The sequence below is a fragment of the Diospyros lotus genome, chromosome 6 (assembly GCF_014633365.1).
Source record: "Diospyros lotus cultivar Yz01 chromosome 6, ASM1463336v1, whole genome shotgun sequence".
NCBI lineage: Eukaryota > Viridiplantae > Streptophyta > Magnoliopsida > Ericales > Ebenaceae > Diospyros > Diospyros lotus.
In genome coordinates this window covers 17063499-17091147 of record NC_068343.1, presented here as the reverse complement: position 1 = coordinate 17091147, position 27649 = coordinate 17063499, and the positions used below count along the sequence as shown (strand labels likewise).

General features: G+C 42.5%; 1 protein-coding gene across 3 annotated transcripts in view; it reads right to left on the bottom strand.

The window, feature by feature from the left end:
- Positions 1-24465, bottom strand: part of LOC127803423 (dicarboxylate transporter 2.1, chloroplastic-like) — a 79955-nt gene extending 55490 nt beyond the window's left edge. For all 3 annotated transcript variants that reach the window (XM_052339632.1, XM_052339630.1, XM_052339631.1), the window contains exon 1: positions 23719-24465. In XM_052339632.1, coding sequence (XP_052195592.1) covers positions 23719-24321 — 603 coding nt within the window. In that variant the 5' untranslated portion in view covers positions 24322-24465. The remainder of the gene's footprint in view (positions 1-23718) is intronic.
- Between the last annotated feature and the right edge of the window lie 3184 nt (positions 24466-27649).

Sequence of the window (27649 nt, the reverse complement as noted above, 5' to 3'; positions counted from 1 at the left end):
ATATTTGGCCCTACATCCAGTCGCCCAGGGCACACAACAATCCTCTAGAAACTGGCCAATCAAATGTAGTACACAGTCCCAACAATGGCCCCGTTTGTTGCAGCTTAATTAAAGAAATTATAGCTTTTAGCTTTTTAGATTATAACTTCTAAAACTTAGAATAAGTTGTGAACCTGTTTGTTGCAGCTTCTTAGAAGTTGTAGTTAAATAGTTGTGGTGTTTGATATCATAAGCTGTAAAATAACTTATTTTTGTATAATTGTCCATAATACCATTAGTAGTTATAGAATGATAATTTAAAAATTAATTAGTATATATATATAAATTTTAAGTATTATAAAAAAAATAATTAGAGTATAGAGAGAGAGGAAGATGGTGAGAGAGAGGAAGAGATCTAAAAATGGAGATGGCGGTGGAGAAGAAAAATCCATGATTGCGTAGACAAGAGGGTAATTCTTTGTTAAAAATAAGGACAAAATTGTCAAAAAATGTAATTATTTAAACAGAAGTTGTATAAGCTGGGGTATCCCAGCTTTGAAGAAGCCAACTTCTACCCCTTCTAAAAGCTAGTAGAAGCTATAAGTTAGAATTTCATAAGTTGAAACAAACACTACATCCCAACTTTTTTAAAGCTAGAAGCTAAAAGTTACAACTTTTAAGCTGCAACAAACAGGCCCAATCCCTCTTTCCAGTGCTCTCAAGTACAAACTTCCCAAGAGATTACAAAAATTGCTCCAAGAACAATTCTCACAATCTTTCTCTCTTTTACTCCACTCAAGCACTCAAGGAATTCCCTATGATCAAAATATTTTGGATGCCTGAGACTGGCGCCTTTCCCCTCTATTTATAGAGGTTTGGGGCGCCGGCTATAAGGACTTATTTTAAACCTATGCAAAAGTCTAAAATGCCCCTTATAATGTACATAGGAAAAACATCCTACACTACTTGGTCTCTCGGGCAAACTCCTCCTCCATGAGACTGCATACATCCTCTCTTCTAGATACAATCGACTCTATGCAAAACTCTAACAAAATCTCCACCATTTTGCATGAGTCACTTCTAGATGACTGATGAGATACCCGGCACCACCATTTCTGCACCTGGACATGCTCTCATAGGTTCTTCCTACTGCACCTGATCACTCAAACACAAAACAAACATTAAGAATATCAAATCAATGCTGTAAATTTCAACAATGGACACCTTGAATCATACTTCCAGCTGCATAACCTATACATGCAACTTTAATTAGGATTTATCTACCTCCTCAAGGGGTTTTCCTAATGAATATATTCCTAACATCAATATGTTTGGTCTCTCCATGGTGGGACTAAATCTAAGCCAAGTGGACTGCCCATTACATGGCATTCTTGAGGTTGAATTGTTTGATATTTGGGGCATTGACTTTATGGGGCCGTTTTCGTCCTCGTTCTCCAATTTATACATCCTAGTGGCAATGGATTATGTCTCCAAGTGGGTCGAAGCAGTAGCATTACCAACGAACAATGGTCGAGCAGTGGTAAGTTTTCTGAAGAAGAAGATCTTTACTCGTTTTGGAACTCCTACGGCCATTATCAGTGATGCAGGGAAACACTTTTGTAACCGGCATTTTGAATCTCTTTTTAGCAAAGTACGGGGTACAGCATAAAGTTGCTACACCATACCACCCCCAAACTTGTGGCCAAGTGGAAATTTCGAATAGAGAGATAAAGAAGATCCTTGAGCTTATAGTGAGTACTTCTCGAAAAGATTGGTCTAAGAAGTTGGACGATGCATTATAGGCATACAGAACAGCCTTCAAAACGTCGATTGGTATGTCCCCATATCGCCTTGTTTTTTGCAAAGAATGTCACTTACCTATTGAGCTAGAGCACCGTGCATATTTGGCAATGAAAAAGTTGAATTTTGATCTCAAGCAAGCTGGTGAGAAACGGTTGCTACAGTTAAATGAAATGGATGAGTTTCAGTTGGAAGCCTATGAGAATGCCAAGTTATATAAGGAGAAGACCAAGAAATGGCATGATCAGCATGCACACCGAAAACAGTTTCAAGTGGGGCAAAAAGTGTTGTGGTTCAACTCGCGTCTCAAGTAGTTTCCAGGCAAATTACATTCGAGATGGTCAAGCTCGTTCACCGTGGTCCAAGTACACCCCTATGGGGCAGTTAAAGTGACTCATGACACCAAGGGCACGTTCAAAGTGAACGGGCAGAGGCTCAAACCCTATCTTGGTGGTGATTTCCCAAAAGACAAGGTTTCTACCGCGTTGGGAATCTCTGAATAAGCACATTGGAACCGTCAAGCTAACGATGTTAACTAAGCGCTTTTTGGGAGGCAACCCAATTTTCTATCCTTTCATCTTTATTTGTTGTTGTTTCTTTTATTTTCTCTATTTTGCATGTGTTTTAGAGTGTTGGGTACTAGGTTAGAGAGTGCCTTGGTTAGGACAGTCACCATTTAGAGCCTAGGCTATAACAATAAAAATTAAAAGAAAAAAAAAAATTCAAAGGGGGGAAGCTCGCACCATGACCACGGCATGCATGCCGCGGCCACAGCGCGAGGCAGCAGTCTCTCTGCTGCTCGTGGGCGAGCCGCGGTATGCATACCGCGGCCAGACCGCGCCACAGCAACCTTGCTGTGGCTCGCGGGTCAGCCGCAACATGCATGCCACAGCCGCGCTACGGTACAAGTCGGCCTTAATAGGCCAACCCCCCCTACCTTTTGTTTCCCCCCACCCTCGCCTAACATCCCACTATTATCCCAGCTTGCTCCCATCCCATTTGCCCAAGTTCTCCCTCAAGGCCTTCCTTTCTACTCTCTCCAACTTCAATATCAAAGGTATGTTTGGAATCATTTGAGTGTTTTTGTATGGATTGGTGCCCCATTGTGGAAATGAGTGGTGAGTTGCTTTGTGAATGGGAGTAATGATGTTGTGGTTGGTGATGTTGTGTTTGAATTGTTGCTATTTGTTATGCTTTTGTTTGGGGAAATTTAGTGGTTCCTAAGCCCTATTTTCTTCTTTTCCTCTTAGCATGCACACCAAGTGTTCGATGAAATGCCCCAACCACACATTGTCACACACATTGCAATATGAGTTGGGGGAATGGAATGAGTTAAGTTTGGGAGATATTGTGGCACCTTTGGCTTCTACAAACTTATATATCTATATCTATATAAAATAAATAAATAAAAAATAAAAAAATAACAACAAGAAAAGAAACAAACAAACAAAGAATTAATTGATTCTTTCTCTTATTTATTCTCATGTTTGGTTTTGTGCTTCCAGAAACGAGCCCAAGCAAAGATGGCACCCAAAACTCGCTACACTTCAGCTGCAAACAAGGGTAAAGCCATTGCAACGAGTTCAAATACTTCCAAACGGCCGCGAGCTAATCCTCCATCATATCCAATCTACCTCACTACCAAAGATAAAGAAAGGGCCCGAGTGATAGAGTCATGGCCTCTCCACAAGGAGCTGGAAGTTGACCTTGCTAGTATTGAGATCACCGGTGTTTCTGAAGTAATTCATGCCAAACAGTGGCACAAATTTTGTGCCAAGCCTCACAAGATCTATCCCTTCGTGGTTCGAGAATTCCTCGCCAATTTCAATGATGACATCCTTGGAGGTGACGATGAAGATGAGGAAGCTCATACTTTCCATACATATGTGCGAGGAGTGTGGGTACCATTCAGTCCTGACATAATCCAACGCTTTTATCACGTGACGCCAGGGACAGATCTCCCCAACATAGCAAACTGGAATCAAGTGGCTCATTTTTGCTTCAACGAGAACATTCCACCGGTGTGGCCACGCCACAATGTGGTGCTCCATAATGAGTTTAACCTCAAGGCGAAGATGTTCCATTACATCTTATCATCTAACATCGCTCCATCTTCACACATGACTGAGATTTATCCTCCATGAATGCAGCTACTCTACGCCTTGGCTACTGGACATGATTTGAATTTTGGCGAGCGCATCTTCCAACAAATTGTCACCCTCGCCTTGACCAAGAGTAGTAAGAAGAGGATTTACTTTCCAGCACTCATCTCGGCATTGTGCAAACAATGCCAAAGTTACTACATTCACATCTGAGCTCGACAAGACAAAGCCCGCATTTATCAATCTATATACTATCCGGCAGTCACAGACTCAGATTGCCCAGCGCCGACAAGCAGCTCAAATGCGAGACGCAACAGCAGAGGCCGAAGAAGAAGATGCATCTGAGGAGTACATGGAACCCGAAGCACCGCCAGCAGTGAGACCACCACCCCGACGCTGACCTGGTGGGGTCAACTTCGGCCCCACATTGGAGGCCATGCAAGCACAAATACAAGAAAATCAAGAGGAGCAAGATCGGCAATTTCACATGTTGCAAGCAGGCCTAGATGTTCTCCGAGCCGACCTTCGTACCCAGCACGAGGAGGTGAGATCCATGTTTGCCCAGCTACTCCGGTACCAGCCACCGCCGCCTCCCGAAGACCATTGATTCACTCTAGCAATCACTGCACCGATTCTCCATCCCAGGTACCTTCCTTCCTGTTTACTACTTTTCGAGCCCTTGGGACAATGGCTCATTTTAAGTTTGGGAGGAGGGTTTTGTTGATCCGATCATGAATGATGTGTTCGCCTACTTCGTTGTAGCCACTTATTCAAAAAATAAAAAATAAATAAAAAAATAAAATAAAATAGTTGGATAGCTCTACTAGCAATGATGAAAAAACTACATGGTATTTTTATGATTCACAAAGTATTTGATAGTGATGCCCTCACATTATTTGAATTACTCATATGTCCATGTGATGACTTCTATTGAACACTTGTGTCGGGTTACACATTGCATAAGTTGAACACACTTACCTAGATGGCTAACGGACTCTCCCATTCGACTTAGTATTGCAGCTCATTAAAAAAAAAAAAAAAAGAAGAGAAGAAGAAGTTTGGAAAAAGTCAAGTTGTGGTAGTGATTACTAAGGAATGTGTTGATTCCGTACATGTTTAAAATTGGTGTGGAGTGTGTAGACAAACTAACAGAAGCTAAGCAATGACCAAAGACTAGAAATCTTATCTCTCTATTGTTATGTCATGCACACTATATCAATCATCCTGTATATATTTTATGCACCTCTTTTCGTAGCCTAGTTGAATCGGGTGATTAAGTCCGTAGGGGTGTCTTAACACTTGGTGCCCTAAGGTCATTTGACTTGGGAGTCATCGGCTGAAAACTCACTACAAGGTTCATCTAGAAAGCTTAATGGGGAGAAGCTTTGCTAAAAAGAGAGAAAGAAAAAAAAAAAGATGATTGTGCTGACACTTATATTGTGGAGGATGAAGAAGACTAGTGGGTTTGACAGCTTGGTAGAGGTTGGAATATCGAAGCACTCAAAATTAAGGAGAATCTTCACAGACTAAGGTAGCATTATCTCTAGCTAGACCCAACTAGACCAAAAATAAAAAATAAAAAGAAGATGAGAGTAACCATAGGATACCTAGGGATGGAGTAAAAGTATAAAGTTTGGGGGTGAAGTGCAAGTCATAAGAGGGAAAGGAAAATAGGACCATTGAAGGGTTGGGTAGCAACAACCTAATGCATGATAAATAATCCGACTATACACACACACACGTCAAGCATGGAATGAGTCCAAAACTATGGTAGAGCATTACTTGATAACTCTTTGTAAATTTTAAAAGATACCAAAAATCTAAGATTAATGGGAAGGCTATCCAATGTGTGCGTGAGTGATAATCTTGTTCGGGACGACCAAGAGGCTAAGTTTTGGGGTATTTGATCTGCATATTTTGCACTATTATTTAGTGGGTCAAGCTTAGCATTTAATTATTCAATGAACATGATTACTACTCATTTTAGGCTTAATATTGTCAATATAGGTGCACATTGCATGTAAAGCGAACATGGAGCAAAAAGAGTGATTTTGGTGCATGATGGGAGTTGAAATAAAGCTTGGAGGCATGGCCGGGTATCGATTCAAAAGAAAGCAAGAGAGTGTCGAGAGCAAAAAGTGGAAGATGATGAAGAAAGAAGAAAAAGAATAAGGCTAGCGGGCTTATAGCGGAATGCATACCGATGTAGGACCACTGTAAGACTTAGTTTTTGAAGCTCACGATCTTACAGCGGAATGCATACCGCTGTAAGACCGCTTTAGGAATTAGTTTCTGGAGCTCACGGGTATGCAGCAACAAGCATACCGCGGTAGGACCGCGGTAGAGTTCTAAGCTTCGTGAAAAGGCAATTTTAAACCAGTTTCAATCCAAATCAAAGAGGAATAGACTTCTTCAAGGTGCACGACTTTGATAACCTAAAGAGGATTATATGAAGACTTATTTTTGGGAGATTAAAGAGCTTTTTGAAGGGGAGAAGACGACAAGTCGAGGAAAAAGGATGAGATTTTCTTAAAGATCTTCAGTTTTGGTTTTATTTTTCTGTTCTTTCTTCTCTCCAACATCATTAACTCCGTTTTTATTACTCTTTCGTTGGTTAAAACTATGTTAGGCTAAGTACTTTGTGGCTAGGGTGATTGATGAAACCTAGTTTAATGATGGTTTAATTAAAAGTATTTGGGTTTTATTATATTCTTGTCTTTCGAGTTGATCGTTTGTTATGCACTAATTCTGTTTTGATGCTTGGCCGCCATTAGAACGTGTTTGTGATTTATATTGCTTTCAAAAGATTTAATATAGATTAGCACTTGATAATAAACGACATAAAGTTCGATAATAGGTAGAAATACTGTTATGCCTTGTGAAATCTTATTTTGATGATTGTTGTGGATAAATGAATGTTTGTATATTTGCAGATTAATTAGAGATAATTAATCTCATATGTAAACATAGATTCGATTGACCATCGAGAGAGGCTTTTGATTAACTTAGGGTCATTGATTTTCAGCTCAAAGCTAGAATTATAAAACCTAATCACTGAAAGATTAAATCAATTATAGAACTACGGTGGATTCATGAACCCTAGTGCATTAGATTTTTACATTCAAAAACCTAAAGAATTATTTTGTGTTTTCCATTTGGTGAGTTAGTTTTAATTAATATAAAACTTTCATTGAGTATTCCTTTAATTGTGTGTGGCTTATTAAAGTTAATAGTGGTTAAAGTAGGGATCAAAAGCTAATCTTCGTGGGAACGATACTTTATTCATCATTATATTACTTGTTACGATTCTGTTCCCTTGCAGGAAAGAATACGCGAACAAGTACTCTCTACTCAGGAAAAGACGATCCATACGATCATGTTTAAAATTATGAGTCACTGATGATATTGCATGGATGGGACAACGACATAATGTGCCGGGCCTTTTCCTTAACACTATCAAGACACGCTCGAACATGGTTTAACAGCCTACCGAAAACCTGCATTTCATCATTTGGGAAGCTTAGAACAAAATTTATCAAGGCTTTTGTGATTGACAGTCGAAGGAAAAAGGACACCATATACTTGCTCAGCATATGACAGGGGAACAAAGAATCCTTACGACAATTTGTGGATAGATTTCGCAATGCCACTCTTGAAGTCCCTGATCTGCCGGCCCAAGTAGCAGTGTCTGCTATGCTTCAAGGGACACGTCTCGCCTCTCTCCCAGAGTTGCTTTCCTTAGACCCTCCAACGTCCCTGGCCGATTTGTTTGTTATGGCAAACCGGTACATCCTCCACACTGAGATCATGAGGAATGTGGGGGGGAATGAAGACAGAGAGAGAAAAAGAAAGGAGCGTGAAGGGGAAGAAGAGTCTATTCGACGACAGGAAAGGGTTAGGAGAGCAGATGTACCTAAACCTCAGTTTAATCATTATACTCGACTTTTACAACCACAGACAGCGCCAATTGTTGTTGCCAAAATACAACAATCTATTTTTACTTGTGGGCAGATGTGAAAGTCTTGGAAGTCGTGCCTTCAATGATGAGAATCTTAACGAGCAACTGGATCTGACAGACAAGCAGATCTGGTGATCCAACAAAGCTGATGGTCTGATAGGGCTGATGATCTGGTAGGCTGATGACTTGGTGAATCTGGTAGATTTGGTGATCTGGTGGGCTGATGATCAGGTAGCCCAAGATAACCGAGTGACCTGAGGTAACTAAGTGACCTTGAATAACCGAGTGGCATTGGATAACCGAGTGACCTGAGGTAACCGAGTGGCCTGGGATAACAGAGTGACCTGAGGTGACCGAGTGGCCTACAAAACGAGAGCATCATTGGGGCGCGGGTGGGGGTCCCCGCGCAAACCCTCTGATGCTTAAGTCAGATCTTGAGAGAAAACGCAAAATTGTACTTCAATAAATACAAGGTCCCATAAACTTGTTCGCATATTCTTTCCCGCAAGTGAACGGAATCGTAACAAATAATATAATGATGAATAAAGTATCATTCTCACGAGAATTAGCTTTTGATCCCTACTTTAACCACTACTAACTTTAATAAGCCACACACAATTAAAGGAATACTCAATGAAAGTTTTATATTAATTAAAACTAACTCACTAAATGGAAAACACAAAATAATTCTTTAGGTTTTTAAATGTAAAAATCTAATGCACTAGGGTTCATGAATCCACCGTAGTTCTATAATTTGATTTAATCTTTCAGTGATCAGGTTTTATAATTCTAGCTTTGAGCTAAAAATCGATGACCCTAAGTTAATCAAAAGTCTCTCTCGATGGTCAATCGAATCTATGCTTACATATGAGATTAATTATCTTTAATTAATCTGCAAATATACAAACATTCATTTATCCATGTAATCCATGTATTCGACAAAAGGCCTAAATCTATTGGGTTAAGCCCATGTAATCCCATGTAAATAATAGCTTCGGTTAAATCACAGTTGGAGGAATGTTTCAGCATGTGCCGAGCAAGTTGTAAGGCAAGTGGGAGAAGGCTTAACCGTTTTTGGCACCAACTGAGCCAAAGATCAGTATAAAGAAGCTGATCTATGCCTTTTCCCATATGTTGAATGAAATCAGAAAATTAGTTTCCTTCTCAATCCTTCTCCCTCCTAAATTTCACTCTTCTTTCCCTCTAAAATTCTCTCCAATTCTCTCTCTCCCTTCCTTCCTTTGCCATTCTCGATTTCACTTGTTAGGCTAGGAACCTGACAAATTGGTATCAGAGCAACTTTCCTAACCGGCGCTTCCGAACTTAGAACGCGATGGTTGACGGAACCCACATGAAGCAAATGGAAATGCAGATCCAACAAGTCACTGCGACAGTGATTGAGGTGCAACAACGGGTTGGTAATATGGAAGACGCGATCGGAGCCGTGGATAAGAAGTTGGAAGTAGTGGCGGATCGTTTGAGAGGAGATATGCGCGTTCAGATCCGAGAAGAAATGCGGGAGCAGAGTAATATGGTGAGAGATCAGATGCAGCAATTCATGCTGATGTTCTCGAGCCAGGCGCAGGTAAGGATATCTCCAAATTTTCCACCACGTGAACAATTGGATCCCATACTTCCAGGTATTGGCCCTAGCCATCGAGCAATGGGATCGCCAGAACTAGAAGGTGAACCAGGATAAATGGAAGAAAGAGGCATGAACCGACGACAAGGAGCGATGGTTAACGCGGGGCACTCTAATTTTCCAGTCCCTAAATTAGAGTTACCGGTGTTGGACGAGACCAAACCAAGGTGGTGGACTCGACGATGTGAAAAATTGTTCAATATCCACCGGGTAACCGAGGAGCAGAGAGTTAATCTGGCCGCCGCATACTTAAATGATGTGGGAGATATATGGTTCCAAGGATGGTCAGGAGTTAGGGAAAGATACTCGTGGGCAGAATTTGTTAGAGGATTGTGCGAACGATTTGGTGAACGAAGAACGGTAGACATTGTAGAAGAGTTCAACAAACTAAAACAACTAGGAACGGTCCAGGATTATCAGCTCAAATTCGAAGAGCTGAAGTCACTCATGCTCCACCGAAATCCTTACTTAACTGAGGATTATTTTATATCGAGTTTCATCAGTGGATTGAGCGATGACCTCCGATCTATGGTGAAGATGATGAGACCAAGAACGGTACAAGAAGTGACCGAAGATGCACTACTTCAAGAATTTACTATGGAGGCCCTAATGAAGAAGCAAAGGGCGCAAGGGAGGGGAACGAATTCAAGAATGTTACCGCCAAGAGGACGAATACAGAACAAGGACAATTTCAGAGGAGGAATAGGAGTAAGGTATCTAATTAATCCCTCCCCTTATGATTCGAACTTACCTTCCAGAGATAAGATCTTTGAACAAAGAAGGATGGCGGGATTGTGTTACAAGTGTGTGTCATAGGCCAGGGGTATAACTGTAATTAGAGGGTAATGGCAGAATTGTAATAACCCTTTAGCTGCTAATTCAAATGGCGCGCGCATGGTATGTTTCCTAACTGTCGCGCCATGCTGTGTAGCTCTCTTATAAATGAAGATAAGCTGAGGATGGGAATTCATGTGAGGATTATTCCACAGATTCCTTTCCCTCTCATTCTCATTCACGTTTCTCTCGCCCTCTCTAAATCTCTCTGTCTCAATTTCCCTTCTCAATTCTTCCCGCCTAAATCGTTCCTTCCAGAATTACGGGAGGAACCCCTTCCACAGATTCCGAGCTTGACAATTGGTATCAGAGCCCGCGACATGGCAAATCGGATGGCCGACGGAACGCGAGCAAAGCAGATGGAGGTCAAACTGGACGCGATCGAGTTGGGGTTGCGACAACACCAAGAGCAGGTGGATGATAGATTGGAGATGCTGGAGTTAGGAATTCAGAATACACAAGAAGAGATCCACCGGAGTCGATCAGAATACACGACTACGTTGGATCGGGCTGTGACCGGATTGCGAGAAGAATTTTCGGGTCTCAGCCAACAATTTATGGTAGCGCTGAGCATGTTTGCTCGGCAACCAAATTTTAGCTTGCCAACGGATTTTCCCCCAAGGTCAACGTCGGCACCAATACTGACTGCACCGGTGAATAGGCTGCAACCACAAGAACCAACGAAAGCAGGGGAGGGAGCCCATCAGAGGGGTTTTGGGGGTATCAATTCCACTCAACTGGGGCTGAGGATGGAGATTCCGGCCTTAGATCGGGATAGGCCGAGGTGGTGGATATGCAGATGTGAACGCGTGTTCTATCAACATCAAATCGCAGAAGATGATAAGGTATGTATGGCTGCTTCCTACTTAGATGATGTCGCCGATGCTTGGTTCCAAAATTGGAGTCATGGCAGGTTGGATTTGAGTTGGCCAGAGTTTGTTAATCAATTGTGCAGAAGGTTTGGAGAGAAGACCAGATCGGATGTAATTGAGGAGTTTAACAAATTAAAAAGAATGGAACAGTGGAGGAGTACCAAACTAGATTTGAAGAATTAAGATCCTTGCTATCCTTATCACAACCTTACCTGGATGAGGAGTACTTTGTTTCGAGTTTTATCAGTGGCTTGGATGAGTTAATCAGACCGACAGTTAAGATGTTATACCCCACCACGGTGGCACAAGCAGCAAAACAAGCTCGATTGCACGAGCTATCGATAGAAATGTTTGCGAGGAGACATAAGTTGTCGTCCAAAAATAGCAGAGAGGATCACACCTATGGGGGATATCACAGGGGAAGTAATTTCCAAAGTCCGCGAGGAGGACCTACCGGTAAGGTTCTCCAACCTGTGACCCAACCAAGAAATCTCACGGTGGACCAAAAGAGACAACTGGGCTTATGTTTCCGTTGTGGTGAAAAGTATAGACCAGGCCACCAGTGTAAGAAACTCCTACTTACCATGGAAGGCCAGGAGGAAGTCGAGGAGGAGGAAGTGGATATGGACGGAAATGAAGGCATTCATGAGGAAAAAGAATGGGGAGAGATCTCAATGCATGCCTTGCAGGGCCAAGCAGCTGGTAGAGTAGTAAAGGTGACAGGGGTGGTCCGGAAAAGGAAGATAGTTGTGTTGATAGACAGTGGCAGCACCCATAGCTTCCTAGATGAGACCACAGCCCACAACCTACAGTGCAACCTCCAGGAGACTCCCCCATTGTCAGTACTAATAGCTAATAGGACCAGAATGGTCAGCCAACTCAGATGTATGGGCTTCAAGTGGCTAATGAGTGGACGAGAATTCTCGACAGATCTGAGAATACTCAAGTTGGGAGGGTGCCATGTTGTATTGGGGGTAGACTGGATGAAAACAGTGAGCCACTTGATATTCGATTTTAACACGCTGGAAGTAACCTTTAATCTGGAGGGCCAACAGGTTACCTTACATGGGAGTCAAGAAACAGGGGATTGTAGGGTGGTTTCAAGGAAACGAATCCAAAAATTGCTGGAACAGGGGAGTACCGTCGTCGGACAGCTACACTCCATTTACGCTGTGGACGTGGGGTTAAGGTCAGAGGAAGTATAGAAGTTTGCTGCACCAAGGGACACTACCTTGGCATCAGAGGACAGTAAGGTACACCTCCCTTTACCCATCCATAATTTGCTAATGGAATTTGAGGATCTGTTTGCCACTCCCCAAACCTTGCCACCCCATTGAATCCTTGACCATTCCATCCACCTTAAACCCAACACTGAACCAGTCAATCTTAAGGCCTATCGATATTCTCCCATACAAAAGGCTGAAATCAAAAAACTCATAGGAGAAATGTTGTCCAGAAACTTGATCCAACCAAGCCAAAGCCCATATGCCTCGCCAGTCCTCCTAATGAAAAAGAAAGATGGCACTTGGAGGTTTTGTGTAGACTATAGGCAACTCAACTCACTAACCATCAAAAACCAATTCCCTATACCTATTATTAAAGACCTACTAGACGAATTAACAAGCGCATCCATTTTTTCTAAGCTTGACCTGACCACAGGCTACCACCAAATCCGCATGAACCTAGCCGATTGTCCTAAGACAGCCTTTAAAACCCATCAAGGGCATTACGAATTCTTGATAATGCCTTTCGGCCTCACCAATGCGCCTGCAACCTTCCAAGCTCTGATGAACCACATTTTTGCTCCCTACTTATGCAAATTTGTGTTGGTTTTTTTTTATGACATCCTCATATACAGCACTACCTTAGACCAGCATCTATCCCACCTCAAGCTAGCATTTCAGATCCTTAGATTCCATCAGTTGTATGTGAAAAGGTCTAAATGCTCATGTAATACCCCGAGAGCCCAGAGAAGTTAGAATATATCGAGGTTGGTGTAAGAAAGGAAACAACACCAGCTGGATACCTTTTGGGCTGAATGTTGGCAAAGAACTCCCAAGTTAAGCGTGCTTGACCTGGGGTAATCCAGGGATGGGCGACCCCCCCTGGGAAGTTCGTGTAGGCCCATCAGGGTAAGTTGTTCCGGCTCCTATCGCTCGAGCGGGATGTTACAGGTGGTATCAGAGCCGACCCCCGAGCCTCTGAGCGCGGTGGTGGGGCAAACCTCAGCGAGGAGGCTGAGTCCCGAGGGGGGTGTGAGGCCCCTATGGGGGGTGCGTGTAGGCACCTTAGGTGAATCCCACATCGGCCATGCACGGGGGGAGATCTGGGACCGGTTGTAAGGTCGCATGACGAGGACGTCATGTGCTTAAGGGGGGGAGAATGTAATACCCCGAGAGCCCAGAGAAGTTAGAATATATCGAGGTTAGTGTAAGAAAGGAAACAACACCAGCTGGATACCTTTTGGGCTGAATGTTGGCAAAGAACTCCCAAGTTAAGCGTGCTTGACCTGGGGTAATCTAGGGATGGGTGACCCCCCTGGGAAGTTCGTGTAGGCCCATCAGGGTAAGTTGTTCCGGTCCTTCCTATCGCTCGAGCGGGATGTTACAGCTCATTCGTAGACGGATAGGTTGAATACTTGGGTCATATTATATTTGGCCAAGGAGTTAGTACTGATCCTCACAAAACTGAAGCTATGAAGGCCTAGCCCTGGCCAAAAACCATGAAGGAACTAAGAGGCTTCCTCGGCCTAACTGGCTATTACAGGCGCTTCATAAAAGGTTATGGAATAATCAGCAAACCCCTTACCACGCTGCTTAAGAAGAATAATTTTGGGTGGGGTCCGGAAGCAGAGGATGCCTTTGAATCTCTCAAAGCAGCCATGTTGCAAGCCCCAACATTAGCTTTACCCGACTTCTCCAAGGAGTTTATTTTTGAAACGAATGCGTGTGACACCGGTATAGGGGCAGTGCTGAGCCAGGGAGGCTGACCAGTGGCCTATTTAAGTCACACATTGGCCCCTCGACATCAGGGATTAAATATATATGACAAGGAGTTGTTGGCAGTCCTAATGGCAGTAGAGAAGTGGAGATACTACTTGGAGGCAGAAGATTCACCATCAAGACGGACCACGAGAACCTCAAATTCTTAGCCCAACAACAGGTACACAACCAATTACAGAGGAAGGGGATAACCAAACTCATGGGCTTTGACTTCACCATCTTATACCGCAAGGGGAAGGAAAACAAGGCAGACGACGCTTTGTCCCGACGAGAGGTGCCAGCCGCTTGTCAGGCCATTTAGGCGGTGGTGGCAGATTGGGTGCAAGACATTACCCATAACTATGATCAGACTCCCTGGATTAAAGAGCTACTTATCAGGCTCTCCGCATAGACCACTAATGATCCTAACTACCAATTAATAGGGGGCCTATTGAGGTTTCCAGAACAGAGTAGTGATTGGGGAAGACGAATTGTTGAAGAAAAAGATACTTCAGAGCTTGCATGACTCCCCCATAGGGGGACATTCCGGGCTCAATGTAACTTACCAGCGGTTAAGACAACTTTTTTACTGGAAGGGCCTTAAAAAAGATGTCACCAAATTTGTCACATAATGCACTACTTGTCAACGGTGCAAACATGAGTAAATTCCTTATCCAAGCCTCCTTCAGCCCTTGGAAATACCCTCATAAGCCTGGGAACTAATCTCAATGGACTTCATTGAAGGCTTACCAAAATCTGAAGGGGCTAACACTGTTTTGGTGGTAGTAGACAAGTTAACTAAATTCAGCTACTTCCTCACGTTGGCCCACCCTTTCACAGCCACGGAAGTCGCAAGGAAACTAATGGATTCAGTATTCAAGGTCCATGGGTTGCCCAAGGCGATAGCTTCTGATCGTGATAAAGTATTTACAAGTCAGTTTTGGAAGTCACTGTTTCAAGGGCTTGGCACTAAACTTCATCTTTCTTCTGCCTACCATCCGAAAACTGACGGGCAGACCGAAAGAGTCAACCAATGTCTCGAGACCTACCTTAGGTGCTTGTGTGTATCAAAACCCAGGAGCTAGAGTCATTGGGTAGCTCTGGCCCAATGGTGGTATAACACCAACTACCATACCGCACACAAGAGAACTCCTTTCCAAGCTTTATTCGGGTACCTGCCGCCCATCATCCCAACTGTAATGCACTACTCTCCTCAGGAGACATCCGCAGATCAATACCTCAAGGACAGACAAGACGCCCTACTAGCTATTAAGCAGGAATTGGCCTTAGCCAATCAACGGATGAAGCAATTGGCAGATAAGCACCGCACAGAGAGGCAGTTTAAGGAAGGCAACGAGGCGTATTTAAAGGTGAAGAGGTTCCAACAACACCTTTTTCACAAGGGACCAATCTCTAAGCTCAGTCCTAAATTCTACGGGCCTTTCAAGATCGTGGCAAGGGTAGGACCGGTCGCCTATCATCTTCAATTACCTGAGGGAGTAGGCCTCCATCCAATATTCCACGTCTCCCTACTAAAAAGATCCATTGGCCCCGCTGACAGTTCCAGCACCACACTACCAACTCCACTAGAAAACATCGAGACCACCGTCGAGCCAGTAGCAATATTGTATAGGCGAGTGGTTCACCAGGACCAGGCTCCCCTAACGCAAGTTTTAGTGCAATGGTCCAACCTCCACTAAGATAACACCTCATGGGAATATCTCCCCGACCTCCTGCAGCGTTTTCCTAGAAGTACAAGTCTACTGTAATTTCTTGGGGACAAGAAATATTTTAAGGGGGAGAAATTGTCATAGGCTGTAATTAGAGGGTAATGGCAGAATTGTAATAACCCTTTAGCTGCTAATTCAAATGGCGCACGCATGGTATGTTTCCTAACTGTCGCACCACGTTGTGTAGCTCTCCTATAAATGAAGATAAGCTGAGGATGGAGAATTCATGTGAGGATTATTCCATAAATTCCTTTCCCTCTCATTCTCATTCACGTTTCTCTCGCCCTCTCTAAATCTCTCTCTCAATTTCCCTTCTCAATTCTTCCTGCCTAAATCGTTCCTTCCAGAATTACGGGAGGAACCCCTTCCACAGATTCCGAGCTTGACAGTGTGGGGATAGGTATTCTCCTGGACACCAATGCAAAAAGCAACTGCTCTTACTAGAAGGGGCAGAGGGAACAGATGAGGAAGAGATCGTTGGCAAGGAAGAAGACGAAGATGAAGGAGGAGGGGCCATCTCTTTACACGCTATAAAAGGAATGGCCAGTAGCAAGATTATAAAGGTAGAGGGGAGGGTTCAGGAGAGTACTCTCATGGTTTTAATAGATAGTGGGAGTACCCACAACTTCATAGATGAGGGAACAGCTAAACAAATGAAGTGGCCGCTAGCTAACACCCAGCCACTCTCGGTTACTGTGGCCAACGGAAACCGAGTAATCAGTAAATCCGCTTGTGTGGGATTTTGCTGGGAAATGCATGGAGAAGATTACTAGGCCGACTTGAGGCTGCTTAAGCTAGGAAGATGTCATATTGTCCTTGGGGTGGATTGGATGAAGGAGGTGAGTCCAATCAGCTTTGATTTTAACAAAATGGAGGTTACACTGGAGAAAGAAGGAAGAAGGGTGGTACTACAAGGAAATGTGGAGGTGGGCACTTGCAAGATGATTAAACGAAAAACACTTCAGCGGCTATTCAAAAAGAAGATCTCACAAGTAGCCCAACTCTTTTCAATTAAGGCCAATGAACAGCACGGATTGGGAAGTGAAACAATTTCAGCGACCACATCCACTTGGCAGGTACATGATTTGACTCTTCTTGATGCACTTTTAATTGAATATCAAGATTTGTTTGTAGAACCTAAAACCCTTCCTCCTCAAAGGTCCCTGAACCATACCATACCCCTCCTACCTAATGCTGCACCAGTAAACATTCGATCCTACCGATATCCCCCAAAACTCAAATCTGAAATTGAGAAACTAGTCAAAGAGATGCTAACTCAATCGGTGATTCGACCCAGGCACAGCCCATTCGCCTCTCCCGTCCTATTAGTCAAAAAAAAGGATGGAACATGGCGTTTCTGTATTGACTACAGACAACTTAACGCCATTACTATCAAAGACAAATTTCCCATCTCTATTATTGAAGATCTTTTAGATGAACTTAAGTACGCCACTGTTTTCTCCAAATTGGACCTAAGGTCGGGGTACCACCAAATTAGAATGGATCCTAGTGACATCGCCAAAACAGCCTTCAAAACACACATGGCCATTTTGAATTCACCGTTATGCCTTTCGGCCTAACTAACGCACCAGCCACATTCCAAGCTCTCATGAATCAAATTTTTGAACCCCATCTCAGAAAATTTGTGTTAGTTTTCTTTGATGATATCTTGGTTTACAGCCCCTCTTTTGACCAACATTTAGACCATCTTAGGGCTACATTCAACATCTTGAGATACAATCAATTGTACATCAAAAGGTCAAAGTGTGCTTTTGCGCAACAGCAAGTGGAGTATCTTGGACATATCATTTCAGGGGGAGGAGTGGGGACAGACCCCAAGAAAATTGCAGCTGTTGTATCTTGGCCGAAACCTACAAGCATCAAAGCCTTGAGGGGGTTCCTTGGGCTCACAGGCTACTACAGAAAATTTGTAAGAAATTATGGAACGATAAGTAAACCCTTAACAGAAATGCTCAAGAAAGACAGCTTTAGATGGAGTCCTCCGGCCGAGGCAGCTTTTGAGCAACTTAAACAAGCACTGAGTGAAGTCCCAGTTCTTGGTTTACCAGACTTCTGCAAACCCTTTGTGTTGGAAACTGATGCTAGCAACCATGGGATAGGGGCCGTTCTATCTCAGGAGGGCAAACCGTTGGCTTTCCTAAGCCATTCTCTGGCTTCACGCCATCAAGGACTTAGCATATACGAGAAGGAGTTGATGGCAGTTCTCATGGCAGTAGAAAAGTGGCGGCACTACTTGGAAGGAAACAAATTTGTGATAAAAACGGACCATGAAAGTCTTAAATTTTTGCTACAACAACGGCTACACACTCAATTACAAAAGAAGGGCATGGCCAAGCTTATGGGATTGGATTGTGTAATCCAATTTAGAAAAGGGAAGGAGAATGTTGCAGCAACGCCTTGTCTCGCTGCCAAGAAGAAGGAACATGTGAAGCTATATCCGCAGTTGTTCCCGATTGGTTACAATAAGTGATTGCCAGTTACCCTCAAGATGACTGGACCAAAGGCTTACTAGAGCAATTAAGTGTGGCTGCGCATAGTAGACCCGGCTACTCACTAAACAATGGGATACTGCGCTATAAAGGACGCCTGGTGATCGAAAACAATGAAGGATTGAAGAAGAACATCCTACAAGCACTCCATGAGTCCCCTCTTGGTGGCCATTCGGATATCCAGAATACATACCGAAGAGTCCAACAGGTATTCTTTTGGCCCCAGCTAAAAAAATATGTCTGGAACTATGTGATGCAGTGTGATGTGTGTAGAAGGTGTAAGCATGAGACTCTAGCGCATCCCGGCCTTCTCCAACCCTTGCCATTACCGGGCCAAGCCTGGACTAATATCACGATGGACTTTATAGAAGGGCTTCCTCGCTCCGAAGGAAAAGACTACATCCTGGTAGTGGTGGATAGGTTCTCTAAATTCAGCCACTTTCTGGGGTTATCCCACCCTTACACGGCTCAAGACATGGCTAGAACATTCATGGATAATATAGTGAAGTTGCATGGTATACCGCAGTCTATTGTGTCCGACAGAGACCGCATCTTCACTAGTCTATTCTGGAAAGAGCTCATGAAGTTGCTCAGCACAAGACTCTTAATGTCCACCGCCTATCACCCAAAAACAGATGGCCAGACCAAACACATAAACCAGTCGCTGGAGCTTTATCTGAGATGTTTCAGTTTCCTACAAGCTAAAGGGTGGCATAAGTGGTTGGCCGTTGCACAATGGTGGTACAACTCAACGTTCCACAGCTCCATCCGCATGACTCCATTAGAGGCTCTCTATGGCTACAAACCAAGACTACTATCAGCCTTAGCCAACCACACTACCGTGGCAACCGTTGATAATTACTTGCAACAGCGACAGGAAATTATGCGGTTGGTAAAGACGGAATTAGCTAAGGCTCAAAATCGAATGAAGCAGATGGCTGATCGACATCGTAGCGAACGCGAATTTACCGTGGGAGAAGTGGTTTACCTCAAGCTCGGGCCACAACATCTCAGGGCCTTGTCTCAGCAGCCAATTTCCAAGCTCAGTCCAAAATACTATGGCCCTTTTCCTATTATCGAAAAGATTGGAGCTGTAGCCTACAAGTTACTACTTCCGGAGGATACACACATCCATCCGGTGTTTCACGTCTCTCTTCTCAAGAAAGCCATTGGTCAACAACCGCATAGCAGCTCACTGCCCCCCATGCCTGCAGCTGACAGGCAAGCTCTGATGCCGGCCGCCATCTTAGACCGAAGGGTGATCCACCGACATGAAGCCCCACTTATTCAAGTCCTCGTCAAGTGGTCATCTCTACATGAGGACAACAACACTTAGGAGTATCTTCTAGAACTGCTCCAACAATTTCCCAACGTGGCCAGTCTCCTACAATTTCTTGCAGACAAGAAAAGTTTTAAGGGACGGGGATTGTTAGATACTTAGGCCAATGTATTCGACAATAGGCCTAAATCTATTGGGCTAAGCCCATGTAATCCCATGTAAATAATAGCTTCGGTTAAATCACAGCTGGAGGAATGTTCCAGCATGTGCTGAGCAAGTTGTAAGGCAAGTGGGAGAAGGCTTAACCGTTTTTGGCACCAACTGAGCCAAAGATCAGTATAAAGAAGCTGATCTATGCCTTTTCCCATATGTTGAATGAAATCATGAAATTAGTTTCCTTCTCAATCCTTCTCCCTCCTAAATTTCGCTCTTCTTTCCCTCTAAAATTCTCTCCAATTCTCTCTCTCCCTTCCTTTGCCATTCTCGATTTCACTTATCAGGCTAGGAACCTGACAAACGGCCTTTTCACGAAGCTTTGAACCCTACCGCAGTATGCTTGTTGCTGCATACCCGTGAGCTCCAGAAACTAATTCCTAAAGCAGTCTTACAGCAGTATGCATTCCGCTGTAAGACCGTGAGCTCCAGAAACTAAATCTTACAGCAGTCTTACAACGGTATGCATTCCGCTATAAGCTCACTAGCCTTCTTCTTTTGCTTCTTTCTTCATCATCTTCCACTTTTTGCCCTCGACACTCTTTTGCTTTCTTTTGAATCGATACCCGACCATGCCTCCAAGCTTTATTTCAACTCCCATCATGCACCAAAATCACTCTTTTTGCTCCATGTCCGCTTTACATGCAATGTGTACCTATATTGACAATATTAAGCCCAAAATGAGTAGTAATCATATTCATTGAATAATTAAATGCTAAGCTTGACCCACTAAATAATAGTGCAAAATATGCTGATCACCGGTAATCCACACAGAACCTCCATGACTCGTCTTTTTTCTTTACTAATAAGATCGGATATGCAAATGGACTTTGGTTGGGCGGTATCAAGGATTTGGATAGCATTTCCTTGATTAGTTTTTCAATTTCGACTTTCTGTATAGGGGAATAACGGTAGGCTCAGAGATTTATAGGTGCATTGTTTGGTTTAAGGTGTATGGAATGGTCAAGGAATCTGAGAGGAGGGAGTGTGGTAGGTGTAGCGAATAATTCCTCAAACTCCATTAACAATGTGTGAATTGGGCCATTAGAGTGTACCTGATAGTCTGTCGAGGGTAAAGATTTGGCCCTGTGCTGCTTCCCACTGCCCAACCTACCTGGTGCAATTTCCTCCTCTTCACCAGCATCCATTTCTCGAGCATATAGGGAGTGTAACTGCCCTATGGTTGTTCCCCCCTGCTCCAACAATCTTTGCAATCTCTTTCCTGTCACTGCTTTGCATTCCCCTGTTCCTTGGCATCCCACTAGAGTTATCTTCTGGCCTTCGCTGTCAAAGGTGACTTCCAAGGTATTGAAATCAAAGACCAAGGGACTCACCGTTCGCATCCAATCCATCCCTAGGACCACATGACATCCCCCTAATCTTAGAATTCGTAGATCAGCAGAGAACTCATGCCCATTCATCACCCATCTGAACCCCACGCATTTTGATTGACTCACCATCCGGCTTCCGTTAGTTATCAAGACAGAGAGTGGAGCGGTCTCCTGTAAGGGGCATTGTAATGCAGTGGTTGTCACCTCGTCAAGGAAACTATGAGTGCTACCACTGTCAATGAGGACTACCAACGCCCTCTTCCCTACTAGTCCCTTCACCTTAAGCACCTTACCCGAAGCCTAGCCTTGCAGCGCATGCATAGACAATTCACCCCCTTCCTCATTCTCGTCGGGTTCTCCTTGTTCTTCCTCCTCAGCGTCCTCCCGATCTTCTTCCCCCGACCCTTCCATTGTCAACAACATCCTTTTACATTGGTGGCCCACTCCATACTTTTCTCCGCATCTGAAGCAAAGTCCCAATTGCCTCTTCTATTCTATAGGTAAAGCCTTGGCGAGTAATTGGATCGGTGGATTTCTTCCTGATGTACCATTCCTAGGCCAGGATTGGTTGTTACTTCTATTCATCCCCGCGTAGGGGGTATCCTCCCTCCCTCCTTTAGCCGACAATCGATGCCTCTTGGCAAAGGTTTCTAGCGACAATTCGTGGAGTCTGGCCTGTTCCACGGCTTGCCCCACTGATGTTGGATAAAGCATCTTGACCGTAGGTCGGATCAAGTCATCCAACCCGCTGAAGAAGCTAGATACAAAATAACTTTCATCCAAGGACGGGTGAGCTAGCGACAATAGTGATCGTAGCTCTTCGAATCATACCTGGTATTCTTCCACCGTTCCCCTCTGCTTCAGCTTATTGAATTCTTCAATAACGTTTGTCCTAGTCTTCTCCCCAAACCAACTACAGAGCCCATTAACGAACTCTGGCCAACTCCACTCAGCCCTTTCCCGGCTCCAATTCTAGAACCATGCATCCGCTACATCATCCCAGTAAGCAGCTGCGGTGTTCACCTTCTCTCCCTCAGCCACCCGATATTGGTAAAAAACTCTCTCACACCGCCGGATCCACCACCGCGGCCTATCCCTTTCAAACGGAGGGATCTCCATTCTTGGTCCTTGTAGCGTGAAGTGATTTCCACCTCCTCCACAGTTCAAATTGTGTTGATCAGTCTCCATTTCTTCTTCGGTCTCTCCATGACCATTATACCTCCGTCTCTCCCTTGGCGTCATCAAGATTGGCGTCGATGACGCTCTAGGAGGAAAATCCGTGGGTAAATTGGTGTGCGGTTGTTGAGCAAAGAGGGTTAAGGCAGCACTCAATTGTTAATTAAGCTGTTGGCTGAGCCCCGCAATCTCCTCCCGTAGCCCAGTCACTAATCGATCCACTGTCTGATCCAAATTAGTAGCATATTCTGATCGACTTCGATTAATATCCTCCTGTGTGTTTCTGAATCCCAACTCTAACAGATCTCGGTCCTCCACCTGCTCCCGAAACTGTCGCATTCCACCCTCCATAGCCTCCAACCTAGATTCCGTCTATTTCGCCCTAGTGCCGCAACCATCCTTAGCACTCAGGTCGTCGGCTCTGATACCAATTGTCAAATCCTCGATCTGATTAGGCACCTTCTCGTAATTGAGAGAAGGCCGAATAGGCAGGAAGGAGAAAAAAAGGAGGGAAAAGAGAGGGATTAAGAGAGACAAAATTTGAGAGAGGGAAAAGATCAATGTAGAATTCTTACTTGATCTCCATCCTCGATAGCTTTCTTTATTTATAAAGGAGGCCGTTAGTACATCTTCTAGAACAGCTAATTGGCCCGCCAAGTGGCCATGTGCCTTAGCTATGATTCTCTACATCCTTTATTCCATACATCCGAGTAACTAACCCAACTAACTGAAGGACTAATTACAATATTACCCCCTGGCTGACACACAACACAACTAGTCCTTGGAATTTTTACTCGGGTGCTAGTAGCCACATGTCAGGTAACAATTCTCTAAAGTTTCATTGGTTAATGGTTCTTAAGAATCAATCAACGATATTTGGAGTGCTAAACCCCGATCTACTTTGCCCTTGTCATTTGTTCTATATTTACCACAATGCCCCTTTAGTTTACTTTTTGTTAGTCAACTTACTCATGATCTTAATTGTTTCACAACTTTTTTTTATCTGAGACTCATAACACATATTATTGAGTATTTGATACCATATTAGAATTGAAACGGGATCCAAAACAATAAAAGGCTATATTAAATTGAATGAATGAATGTGACTAATGTACAGAGTATTTATTAAGAAAATACTCAAAATAAAAATAAATTAACCAAGACAGAGATAAGTCTAATCAATGCAATCAACTCTAAAGAATATTTAGAGCGGAGATAAACTCAATATAACACAAACTAATCTGATTTTAACTTAAACCGATATGATAACATCTATAACACAACAGATTTGATAAACACACATATTCTGACCTGAAGTTGGGACTGGATAAGAAAAGCACCGAGCTTCTTGGCCGAGGCGTGGTTGGGGCGGCTATCGGCTGATAACGACAACGACATGATAAGAGGCAAGAAAATGCCGCCCGCTCTGGCGGTGGTGCTCGGCACCGCCGGCGATACAAGCAGTTCGCACAACACCAGACCATAAGCTAAGCCCAGGGTGCTCTTCCCGAGCAGCTTCACGAAGTAGAGAGCAACCCTATCGCCCAGCCCCGTCTTGACTAGGCCTCGGGAGAAGAAGAACGATACAACGATCAGCCAAATCACCTCATTGGTGAAGGCGGCGAAGGCGGCGGATAGGGTTAGCGTTTTGGTGAGCAAGGAGACCGTGAGGCAAACAAGCGCCCACGCGCCTACAGGCAAGGGGCCGAGAATTAGACCGGTCATGGTGGCCAGGAAGATTGCGAGGAGCTGCCAGGCTTGCTTGGAGAGGTGGGCGGGCTTCGGGACTGCGAAGCGGAAGATGAGGCCGACGACAAGGGAGACTGCGAGAGGGACGGGCTTGGCTCCCTGCCAGCGACGGCAGTGCTCAGGAGGAGGAGAGGTAGGGTTGGTGGTTGAGTGAGTAGAGAACATAGTGGATGTAGAGATTATGATGAGGACAAGAAGAAGGTGAGCGGCGTAAAGGGGTTTCGTAGTGCGGTGGTGGCCGTGACGGTGGTTGGAGGGGTGGGGTAGCTTCTATGGTCGTCATCATTGTCCTTTCTGTCGAAACCTAGCCACCGGAGCCACCAGGGGGAGCGGCAAATTTATTTAGAGTCATATTATTTGGTGACGGATTAATTACATAAATAATTACTTAATTTTATATTTTATTATTATTTAGTTATTAAATTTTAAAATATTATTTATTAATCATTATATTTTAAATCTAGTATTACTTAGTTAGTGAAGTTTAAAATATTATCTATTAGACACTAATATTTTAAAACAATTTCTCATTCGTCACTCATGAACTTAAAATTTAATGACTAATGAGTGACTGGTGAGAAACGATTTTAAAATATTAATGACTAGTCAATAATATTTTAAAATTTAGTGATTAAATAATAATAATTTTAAAATATTAGTAACCAGCAGATAATATTTTAAAATTTAATAACCAAACAATAACATGATGTAAATTTGAGTGATTATTGATGTAATTAATCCTAGAGAAATTCTATTCGCAGTCACATTTTTACTCTTCACAGCCATATTTTAATATACCTAAAAAACCCTATTTTAAAAACTCATTTTTACCCTCACAGCCATTTTCTCCCTCAACCAGTCATACGCAGCCCACCGCCTATTCATATTCATAACAAAGACAATGCAACCAAAAACACAACAGATTCGATAGGAAAACGAAAAAATAAATGAAAATATAAGAATAGTAGAACACATATATACACAAACATGCATATATATATTGAAAATCATGCATGCACCCAATACACAAACATACACACACATATATAGAAACACACACATATATATACGTGCGTGCGCGTGCGCACACACACATATATAAATCATATGCACTGACATCTTCACTCAATAAGATCTCATTAACATATCTAATTAAAAGTTTAAGAATAACTTATTAAATAAATATTAGACCATCAAAAAAGAAAGAAGAAGTAGGAAAATTAAAATGCAAATATACAAGTTCAAAAAATTGTTATTATCCATTTGAATTACTTGCCATTGCAAAGTGATAAATTTGTCCCTTTAACAATTATAAGCATGACATGCAATATAGATTTAATAAATTTTTATCAATAAATATAAATATTAACTATAAAATTATCAATTACTTATATACTTACATCTTATCTCACAAAAATATTTAATTAAAAGTTCAAGAATAACTTATTAAATAAATATTAGACTCCCGATTACTTTTAATCTTAATAATAATAATATTTATTATTATTATCATAATATATATATTCTATACATATTACACCTGCACTGCAGGTGCAACATTATATAATATTACAATGTGTAATATTATATATTCTATACATATTGTATAATATTATAATGTGTAATATTATATATATATTATAAATTGAGAGCCTCCGAACTAGTTCTGAGGCTCTCCAAACTTCAAGGTTCGAGGTAATATATATATTATGTATAATATTACAATGTGTAATATATATATTATGTATATATTATGATACAGGTGCAATATGTATAATATATGTGTAATATTGAAATGTGTAATATATTATATTATATATAAAGTGGAAATTGAGAGCTTCTGAACTCCACGGTTCGAAGGCTCCCAACGCCTCCGAACTTTAGGGTTCGGAAGCGCAAGCCGTCTCCGAACTCCACGATTCGGAAGTGCTAAGGGTGGTCGGGGAGGCAGTAGCCGATCCGAACTCCAGTGTTCTGAGGTCGCCACCTCCTTTAAACCTAGTGGTCACCGCCACCTTCTTGTCGACATAGTAGGACGCTGGCAAGATGAAGAAGCTTCACCTCTTCTACCACATACCATACCTACAAAATAACATAAAAATATTAAAGAAAATTATTAACACTATAATTACAATAAAAAAAATTATTACCACTATAATTACAATAAAAAAAATTATTACCACTATAATTACAATAAAAAAAATCATTACCAATATAATTACGATAAAAAAAAATTATTAACAAGAAGCACCTTGACCCATCGCGCCTCCGAACCTTGGAGTTCGGAGGCTTAGGCTGCTTCCGAAACCTGGGTTTCGGAAGCAGGCTGCGCCTCTGAACTTCAGGGTTCAGAGGTGCGGGCTGCCTCCGAACTACGTTCGAAGGCGATACTGCCTCCGGGTTCGATAGCGGTGATCGATCCGAACCCAGTGTTCGGATGTCACCGCCACCACCGCCTCCAAACCCAGGGAGCCACTACCTTCGCCTTTCGAACCGCCTTGCTGGGAGGTGCACTCTCCGCCTCCAACCTCTAAGTTCAAACCAACTGCAAAAATGTACAAATTACCTGTAATTTCTTGGTGAGATAAGGCAGACCAGGCATAGAGCAGAGACGCGACGGCTGTAGGGAAGGCACGGCTAGTGGGGGTTGCAGAGAAGCAAAGGTTGTAGAGAAGGGGACGGCAGCAAGTGGTTGCAGAAAAGGTGATGTGTGCGCGATGTATGGGATATATGAAGGTAATTTTGGAATGTAAGTGGCTGTAAAAAGTAATAATAATGGCTATGAAGAATAATTATTAAATTTATTTTAATTATGACTGCGAAGAGTAAAAACATGGCTGCGAATAGAATTTCCCTTAACCCTATTGGTAACATTGGAGTAAAATTTGAGTTACATAATATATTATAAATTACAAAATTATCCTTTACGTCTTACCGTCTTGTCTTATTGTCTATTATCACCTCATCACCTTAGGTGAAAAATATTTTAGTTATGCGTCTCATCTATTGATGCCGTCTTACCACCTCAACTCAGCTATTAAGGTGAAGAATATTTTAGACATTCTAACTATATTGTACAACTCAAGGTGTAAGTCATAATGTACCAATAGTCTTTTTTGATTTATTTATGTACTCAAAGAATAAATTTATCAATAAGGCTAGTGATTGGTTCGAATTTTTGGATTGAGAAACATTATTCATTTATCCAGAATGCATAAATATTCTTACCAAACTGATCACTTAATTTCATATTAAATTTTAAATTTTAATTTATCTTACTTTCGTATATTTGTACCCTTTTAATAATTAAAAAATATAATATTTAATTTTTAATATATAACATATTAAAATTTAATACTTTAATTATTAATTTAAATTATTATTATAATTAAAAATAAACGAAATCATTATCCACTATACCACGTGAAATGTCAAATCAATAAGGCAAATCAAATTAGATTTAATGCATAAATATGACATTTATTATTTGATA